This window comes from Borostomias antarcticus (genome assembly GCF_949987555.1).
Source record: "Borostomias antarcticus genome assembly, chromosome: 25".
Lineage (NCBI taxonomy): Eukaryota > Metazoa > Chordata > Actinopteri > Stomiiformes > Stomiidae > Borostomias > Borostomias antarcticus.
In genome coordinates this window covers 2,071,396-2,081,395 of record NC_140258.1, presented here as the reverse complement: position 1 = coordinate 2,081,395, position 10,000 = coordinate 2,071,396, and the positions used below count along the sequence as shown (strand labels likewise).

The following is a 10,000-nucleotide window of genomic DNA, read 5'->3' as shown; positions in this document are numbered from 1 at the left end:
TGTTCACCCAGCTGTGTGGGGTTCTCTGCGCCCCCTGGAACGGCCTCATCATGGACAGACTGAAGGGCAAGCCCCGCCTCCCAGGTAGGCACACACACACACACACACACACACACACACACACACACACACACACACACACACACACACACACACAGAGAAACACATTACAATCATTTAGCTGACGCTTGTGTAGCAGACTGTGTCTCTGGGTGTTTCTCTCAAAGCTTATCTCGTGTGTGTGTGTGTGTGTGTGCAGGCGAGAGCGAGCGGGAGGCGGACCTGCGTGCGTCGGTGCTGTCTCTGTTCCTGACGGCGCTGCAGTGCGTCCTGTTCTCCGTGTGCGCCTCCACCCCCGTGCTTCCCCTCCAGTACCTCACCTTCGTCCTGCAGGTCCTCAACCGCTCCTTCCTCTACGGGGGCAACGCCGCCTTCATCAGCATCGCGTGAGTCCCACACACACACACACACACACATCATCTCACACACACACACACACACACACACAAACATCATCTCACACACACACACAGAAACATCATCTCACACACACACACACACACACACAAACATCATCTCAGACACACACACACACACACACACACACACAGAAACATCATCTCAGACACACACAAACACACACACACAGAAACATCATCTCAGACACACACACACACACACAGAAACATCATCTCACACACACACACACACACACACACGCACACACACACACACACACACACACACACACACACACATATAATCTCAGATATACACATATAATCTCAAGACACACTGAATTTTTTTTTCACAGGAAACAGACAGCCTAATTCTCAAATGTATACACTAGTTTTAATCATGATCTGGAAATACTACTGATGAATCTCGTTGTCTTTTATTATTGTCCTTATTTCAGCTCTGCGTTGTCTTTTTTGTTTCCAATAAAAGACGGCCCCAATCTCACACAATACCACACAGTCCATTGTGAATCTCTCCAACACGGGACTTGAGCCTCAGCAAAAGCAGTTTATTCCAGAAGGTTTTACATACAAAAGACGATGGCATGCCTAATGTACAGTTGACCTCTCTGTATGCTGTCTGAACCCAAATCAAAGCATTGGTCTCGTTGCAACGTTCTTATGTGGTTTGAGTGTTCCCCCTCCCTCGTCTCTTCTCTGATAAGACCGTCTCTCTGGTCTCTTCTGTGGCCTTGTTTTGTCACGTTAACCTACGCTGCCTCGGCGCCAGGGACGGACTGGGACAAAAATTCAGCCCTGGCATCTTGGCCCAGACCGGCCCACAGGACTGGACTGGGTGAATATTTCCTACCGGGAAATGTAGCCCCAGTCGGCCCACTAGCCGAGCCGACGCGTGAAATGGAACACCTTCAGTTTCGTTTTGTTGACGGGGGGGGGGGGGGGGGGGGGGGGGGGGGGGGGTGCTGCTGCGCGATTTGTTGACGGGGGGGGGGGGGGGGGGGGGGTGCTGCTGCGCGATTTGTTGACGGGGGGGGGGGGGTGCTGCTGAGGCTCTCTAGCGGCCCACGCAAATGACACCTGAAACTAACAGAGGGAGGGGTGGGGCCTACATATGATTGGGCCAGCCCAGTGTCAGTATAGAAAATGGACCAATGGGCCGCTGTCCCTGCTCTATGGGCCGTTCGTTAGCTCGTTTTTTTTAGATCGGCCCACAAGTAGGTCCGGCCCACCGGGCATTTGCCCGGTACGCCACATGGCCAGTCCGGCCCTGCTCGGCGCCCAGGCCTTTATCTCTAACCACAACAATGGTGTTTGGCCCAGAGTGTACCAGCCATGGAATGTCTTTATCTCTAAGTCTATGGAAGAGGGACACTTCTTACCGAAAACTCAAGCCGACAGCCCTACTCAGAGGTCAATCATCATAATAAGGAAATAGCTAACAGGATCATATTAAAAGGCATTTCTCTGAAAATCAACAATATTCAACAATCCCTCCTAAGATTATACGTGAACACGCAGAATCATAATGATCAAGAGAAATGTTGACTTCCAAAACCTAAACCTGAACAGCCATTATGCAGAAAGAAAAAGAATAACTGAACAGAAAAGCGTACTTAAGATAAACAGATGAACAGTTACATAATATCCCAATCATTGCTTCCCCCAGCAAGATTACAATTTCAAAGGAAAACAAAATAACTAACAAAATAACTATCTATTAGGTTACTTCATGTATGAACCTAACATCCATACAGGTACACCCTATATAAAATAGCTTCACGTGTCCCTTAGACCATTCCTACAGAAAACCTGCGGGCACTGGATCTCATCTCCAGTCTACTGACGTACGAATGTGACCTCCCTCCGGAAAACATGCCCTGCTAAGGATACAGCAAGATCTGTAAACGCGTGTCGCTAGCTGCAGTAAGAAAGATATGAGCGGATTGCCCTGCAACCAACCAAACAGATCTGTGAAATGAGACACCTCGCCTATGTGTAGCGAATTAGTCATGGCTCTGATCTGTTCAATCTGATTCTGCAACAGGAGTTGATTATCCGCAATGGTGAAACAGCATGTCCGCCTTAATTTCTTACACTGCCTTCCGCATGCTAGACATCTCCTCATTAATCAAACCCTAAGCATCAGTTGTTCTGTTGGACAACGTCCCAAATGCCACTGCAAGTTTCTCAATGTCCGTCACTAATAATTCGACCCCCATGCTATGCGCGAAAAAGAAAAGCAAACTATCTTTCTAGACCCCATGTGAGTGAGTATGCCGTCCACAACCCCCGCCCTAGTCTCTCTCCTAGTACGGTGGATTTCAGAATGTTGAATCGGTCTTTCTCCCACTATCCCTTTAACCTCCTACCGCTGAGTCCTGCAATCCTGATGGGTAACCACCCCTGGCAAGGTAAACCCCCAAACAAACAGGAACCTGTCCAGTTCCTTGGTAGGACCGTCTAGGCCGTTTCCCCCAAACCCAGTACACCCCCCTAGGGTGCAAGTTCCATCTACCACATTTCGGAGCAGTACAAAGCCTAGTATGCAGACACTGGCTGTGCCCCACATTCCCTGCTCCTCTCTCTCTCTGTAGACAAAACAACCCTGGGTTTTCTGCGGAAGAGAAACTGGTGAACTGATCTGAGCCCACTTTTGCGGTCCTAACCCCACGTTCTCTGTAGGTCCCTCCAGAGTGGAATCTAACCATCAATCTGAACAATCCCTTTTTCTAATTCAGCGTCTGCTACTTCCCTGGAACAGTTGATGTATCGTAGCATTAAAGTAGAGTTAAAGGGGTGTGCCATTTGAGGCACTCCGCTCGCTTGGGAGTCTGGGATCTGCATACACACAAAACATGGTGACACATTCTTCACTGACGTAGCTACCTCATAAGCCCAATTTCAAAGCAAGGTTTTCCACTGCTGACGGTGTTGGTCTAACCATGGAAAACCACAGGATGATAAGACACAAACCCTTCATGATAGCAACTTGAAACCTAGTCTGTTAGTTCGAAATCGAAGTATCTTCTCCCCAAGAGATGATCTTTAATTGCTGTGTGTATCTCTGCTGTGAAAGGAAAATTACTCCAGATCCGAGTGTCCCCGACCCAGAAATAAATGACCTTTTTAACAAAATACACGTCCCAATACCCCTGTCTCCGTTTTAATGAGTATATCTCAAGTGCAACCTGGAGTTTTTATTCACAGTATGACAATAACCTACACCCTCCACGTCCTGTCCCTGACCAGCAAGCTGTGAATGGAAGATGTGGTTATTGTGTGGTGTGAAAGTTCAAATGTCCCGTCTTGGTCTGTTGACGTCTCCACCCGATGTAGTGTAGTCCTCCCTGCTGAACTCCAGCACACGTTGATCACCCGTGTCCCAAGTCAACCCGGAAGTCCTTCTCTCCAACTCCACCTGTTAGCACAGAAAAACACAAGATAACTGCGACAGTATCATGCATTCCACGACTCTGATTGTGATAGCATATCTCTCACTCTCTCTCTCACTCAGACCAGACCTAGAGGTTATGGTTTCACAAAATCCTTATTGTTTCATTATCCTATTTCTAGAAGAGCCCCCCCCCCCTACTCCAGACTGTGACCTTCCGGGAAGGTCAGTTTTAAGCCTGCCTGCTGTCTTAACACCCATTCTCCTGTCCCTTTAGCAGCGCTACAGTCATCCGAGCAGTGGGCACAGGTATAGAGCATTACGTCGTAATTCTCTAAATTGTCGTCTTCATCCCGAGTCGACCCCCACCGCTAGACGGATGGTTCTTTAGCTCAAGGACTCTGCTCGAACAACAGCTGCCACAACTGTCCCTAGTTTTGGGGTGCTAAGCCTGGACGCTATTCTACCCGATGTTTTTAAGTCTGGAGTGGTTGGCTCTTCAATTTATCCAATTCAACGAGGGTGTGTTTACTTTGAGGTGTACTCAGTCTAATCTGTGTCTGGTGGCCGCTACCACCTTGCATTGACTAGCTTGGCTCCAGTTGGGTTTCCCTACTACCTTAACTGCTGTGTGGGTGATGAGCCAGATCTGATAAGGCTCCTCCCACTTTGCATCTAATTTCTCTTCTTTGAAAACTCCTTTATCATTACGTACCGGCCTGGGATTAGAGCCTGTCTCCCCTCGGAGATCTCGCTCCATACTACCAGCACCTGTTTGTGGGCCCTGGCCACAGCCATGGTCAATTACTCACAGTAACCACTCAACACCTCACTAGTGAGATGAACATCTGCCTGCCACAGATGACCTCGAAAGGGCTAAGGCCCATCTCCGGATTGTGTGTTGCTCGAATGGAGCAAAGCACGAGACTCAAAGCGTCGGGCCAAATCACGCCCTCCTGATGACTTTGTGAGTCTCCCCTTGATGACACGGTTCATTCTTTCAGTCTGAGTCCACTACTCTGAGGATGATAAGAACAGTGAAGTGAATCTGTGTTGCCAGATAAGGGAGCAACCGTTGTGGTGCAACCAATTTCTGACCTTGTCGCCACACTCGTCTGAGTCCATTTCTGCCCCATTCTCCATCCATGTACACACCTCCCCCCTCTCAGTCTCTACCTGTATCACCTTGTGGTCAGTGACAGTATCAATCTGATACGGGGGTGCAGGTTGGGCTGAGGACAAATGCGCTTGTATGGTTTCTCTGTCACGAGCTGCCTGTTCTGCTGCTTGGTCAACCAGAGTGTTACCTCGACTCAAACTCCATGAGAGTGTCCTTTGACCTTAATCACTGTCACCTGATGGCCTCCATGAGCTCCCTAACCAACTCTCCATTCTTAATGGGCGTCCCTAAATGCTGACAGGAAACCTCTCTGTTTTCCAAAGTTCTCCAAAGTCATGCCATGTGCCTACCGACTGACTACATGGATGTTTGCAGTCTTGCCCTTTAAGTGGAAAGTGATGGGAGACATTTCGCGTAGGTGATTACGCAACACCTGATGCTAGGTGTCTGGGAAGCTGTGTAAACCCAATTGGCGTTCAAGTGAACTGATATTGATCTTCATCAATATTAAAAGCTGTCCCTGGTTGCACCTCTTCTGCAAGAGGGACGCTAAGCCTTGTGTCATGTTGATGACTGAAACCCATTGGTGTTCAGGTTTCAAGGCACTGAAAATGGTGGACCGGTCTCCACCAGGGGCTCTATCTTATCCCCATACTCATTGGCCACTCTGTAGTTCACACAGAGGCGCCATTCACCTGAAGGTTTCAACACAGGCCACACTGGGCTTTTGGAGGCCCTGTAAGTTTCTTCAGAAACCTTCTATCACTTCTGTCTTTTGCCCAGATTGGCAACTCTGCCAAGTCAGGTTTGTTTAACCAACTCCGACTCCATTTAACTTTCCCTTGTGGGAACTGAGGGGATGAATCTATTTGTTAACACCTCAAGGCCCAGTAGGGGTTATCCTACCGGTCCCACACACACAGAGGTCGTGAGAGACACAGATCCCAATTCCCGCAGGAATGGCCTGGTTTTTCTCACCCAAAAATAGGCTCCCCCCCCCATCACCAATGCATGCATGCCTTGCTCTCTCACCATGGTGTCGGTTCCCTCCAGACAGCGATGAGGAGTGACGGTGGCCACCCCCCCCCCTCGCATCGAGGAGAAACTCTACATGTTTTGGCTTCCATTCAAGGTGGTTGTTACACCCAGGCCTCCTGGCTTTTGTAACAGAGCGGCCTCGGACGCGGAGCGGCATCAGCTTCTGAATAATGGGGGAGCCGTGTGAGGGTGAAAGCTGTTCTCTGAGCTTCTGCTCCCACAAAGATGACAGCGTTCTTGTCATCCCTAGCTCTGAATGGGATCTGTGGAGCTCTGGCTTTCTCCTCTACTCTCTTGATCTTGGTGGTGATTGCTTTAGTTAGTGTCACCGACCACCGGGTGACTGGCCTGAGCCATGTTCACATCAACTACATCGCATGGATATTTTACACTAGCCGACCAGCATTCTAGATTGTCATCTGCACTGACAGTAACACAGTAGGGGGCGCCAGTTCGAAACAGCTGGTGGGAGTGTTACATCTACAGTACGATACCTCCTCTCTCTCCTGAGCTTGTGAGGAGGGGGCGGAAAACTTGGGCTCCTCCTTTAACCTCTCGTCATTTCTGTCCTCATCTGACGGCATTGTCAGCCCCGCCCCCTGCAGTGGGACGAGCTCACTTTGGTAAGATGAGACAGACCTCCGACCGCCATTGACGGTGTTCTATGTCCTCCTCCGACTCCCCTCCCTAAGCCTACTCTGCTCTCGCTGATAGTCAAGCGACTGGCTGACTGTAGTTTAGCTCTGTGGCTGTGTAAGGGAGGGGCTGAGTCGGGAGCGAGAAAGAACGGCTCCAGCACTCCGCTGGAGCAGATAAGGTCTTGGTTCACACAGTATGATTTTATCACAGTGACCTAACCAAACTGCTTCCCTAGACTGTGCATATATACATGTACATCTAGAATCCATGTGCGACAATACACATACATCACAAACCCATCCAAAACCCCGGTCTTTCACGGGGGCCTTCTCAATCCTTAGAAGTGAAATACCCTCCACCGATCTCTCGCGTGGGCGGGCAACCCCAGGGTGATAACCCTGCTGGTCTTCCTTAAGAAAATCTTAAGGGCCTCATACACCTGTACACAGTATTTCATGCGATAGGCACCCCAGGATGTCCAATATCCTGCTGGTCTACTTTAAGGCAATTCCCTGTCTACCACAGGCTGTCCTTAAAGGTTACATATAGAGAAGTGGTCTACTTCACATAACAAAACAATGCACGCACCTTGGCAGATACCTTGGCATTACAAACATAAGACATGTAGCTACATATAGACATATATTTACATCCAGCACTGGTTTTGTTTTACGTGTTGAGAGACTATGTGTGGTATAGTTGAGATTTACTGATTTGTTCTTTATGATCGGGATATCGAACCCACTCACCCAGTTGGGTCTGATTGTCTGTCCGGGGTCGTTCAGGTCACAGCATGACTGCCAGGCGTCTCCCGTGGCTGCAGCTGTCTGCTTTGGCTGACGACCAGTCTTGGACTTTCTCAGGGTTCGATGTCCGATCCGGGTCACGGCACCAATTGATGAATCTCGTTGTCTTTTATTATTGTCCTTATTTCAGCTCTGCGTTGTGTTTTTTGTTTCCAATAAAAGACGTCCCCAATCTCACACAATACCACACAGTCCATTGTGAATCTCTCCAACACGGGATTTGAGCCTCAGCAAAAGCGGTTTATTCCAGAAGGTTTTACATACAAAAGACGATGGCATGCCTAATGTACAGTTGACCTCTCTGTATGCTGTCTGAACCCAAATCAAAGCATTGGTCTCGTTGCAACGTTCTTATGTGGTTTGAGTGTTCCCCCTCCCTCGTCTCTTCTCCGATAAGACTGTCTCTCTGGTCTCTTCTGTGGCCTTGTTTGGTCAGGTTAACCTACGCTGCCTCGGCGCCCAGGCCTTTATCTCTAACCACAACAATGGTGTTTGGCCCAGAGTTTACCAGCCATGGAATGTCTTTATCTCATAAGTCTATGGAAGAGGGACACTTCTTACCGAAAACTCAAGCCGACAGCCATACTCAGAGGTCAATCATCATAATAAGGAAATAGCTAACAGGATCATATTAAAAGGCATTTCTCTGAAAATCAACAATATTCAACACTACATACTGTATACATGCTTTCCACTCACCAAGCCTATCAGAGATATGAGATTCATGCAGCATTGGACAGATGAAACAGTGTCTCTTAAGACTGAGTCCTTGGAAGCCAGTGGTCCAGATGTATTGTATCCCTCCTTGGTTATTAAAGCAATGTTCCGGGGACAGGAGTTCAAAAGTGATCTGATCAGATTTTGCGTATCGGATTGGATTAAATCAAACAAATGGGTGGTTCAAAAGCAAATAACAGGATTGGGAATCCGATCAGATCAGGTAATCGAATCCTAGCTTTCATCTGGATGAAATATTCAAAATGCGTAGTTCAAAACGCTAAAATAGAATTGGGATCATATTGATCAAAAATATGAGGTTGACCTTCATCCCAGTAGATGGGTGGATTTATGGTGCGTTCATTTATAACTGGGAGGTGGCAAATTGCGACTTGCTACTAGGAATTATTAAATAAAACACTGCATGAACTCGCACTTCCTAGTCGCAAATTCGGATGTTTCTCAGCCCCCAGTTGCTCGAATGCACTAGATATAACTAGGTAACTGTGATATAATGGTATATAGATATAACTAGATAACTGTGATATAATGGTATATAGATATAACTAGGTAACTGTGATATAATGGTATATAGATATAACTAGATAACTGTGATATAATGGTATATAGATATAACTAGGTAACTGTGATATAATGGTATATAGATATAACTAGGTAACTGTGATATAATGGTATATAGATATAACTAGGTAACTGTGATATAATGGTATATAGATATAACTAGGTAACTGTGATATAATGGTATATAGATATAACTAGGTAACTGTGATATAATGGTATATAGATATAACTAGGTAACTGTGATATAATGGTATATAGATATAACTAGGTAACTGTGATATAATGGTATATAGATATAACTAGGTAACTGTGATATAATGGTATATAGATATAACTAGGTAACTGTGATATAATGGTATATAGATATAACTAGGTAACTGTGATATAATGGTATATAGCTCGAATGCACACAGGTCGGAGGTAGGTATTTTGCCACTTGCGACCACAAACGAACGCACCATAGAGTACAACTAGAAACGGTGCTATAAATTGTAAAAAGAAAGGCATAATGAAAATTATGCAATATATACAGAATAGAGTGTGGTGAGTGTATGTACTGTACAGTGTGTGTGCAGAGTGTGGTGTGATAGATGAGCGATGTCGTATTGTGTATATATACACAATGTGTGCAATGTGTGTGTCGTTGCACACATTTGGTATTGCTGTATTCATTAGGTCAAGTGCTGTATATATGTATCGGTCCAAACAGTGGCTGTTTCAATTTCCCCCATTGACAATGAATGGGGCAAATTTTTCAAGTGTCAATATTTGCTAAATATGTATTTATATTTTTAATATTTTTATGTGTTGTAACTAAATATTGTTAATATGTCTTAATGTGCAATTTCAGCTCAGTGTAGAGAAATGCACCGATACTAATGGTGCGTTCAAGACAACTCCCAAGTTGGGAATCCCGACCCCCGACGTCATTGCATTCATGACAACACACATACATACCCTTACCTTGTCCTCTGCTTTGTGTGTGTGTGTGTGTGTGTGTGTGTGTGTGTGTGTGTGTGTGTGTGTGTACAGATTCCCGTCCTGTCACTTTGGGAAGCTGTATGGTGTGATCATGGCCCTGTCAGCGGTGGTGTCTCTCCTGCAGTACGCCTGCTTCTCCCTGGTCAAGGACGTGCTGGGAGGAGAGCCCCTCTATGTGAGTGCTGGGAGGAGAGCCCCTCTATGTGAGCGCTGGGAGGAGAGCCCCTCTATGTGAGTGCTGGGAGGA

At 46.9% G+C, this 10,000-nt stretch overlaps 2 protein-coding genes across 2 annotated transcripts in view; one reads left to right on the top strand and one right to left on the bottom strand.

Moving 5' to 3' along the window:
• LOC311325899 (equilibrative nucleobase transporter 1-like) overlaps positions 1–10,000 on the bottom strand; it is a gene marked incomplete at both ends in the record, with an annotated part of 266,780 nt that overhangs the window by 235,172 nt on the left and 21,608 nt on the right. The window lies entirely within an intron of this gene.
• Positions 1–10,000, top strand: part of LOC311325765 (equilibrative nucleobase transporter 1-like) — a gene marked incomplete at both ends in the record, with an annotated part of 18,129 nt that overhangs the window by 4,344 nt on the left and 3,785 nt on the right. The window contains 3 exons of the mRNA XM_084458526.1: positions 1–84; positions 260–446; positions 9,805–9,928. The exon at positions 1–84 is cut by the window's left edge and continues 24 nt beyond it. Coding sequence (XP_084314652.1) covers positions 1–84; positions 260–446; positions 9,805–9,928 — 395 coding nt within the window. The remainder of the gene's footprint in view (positions 85–259; positions 447–9,804; positions 9,929–10,000) is intronic.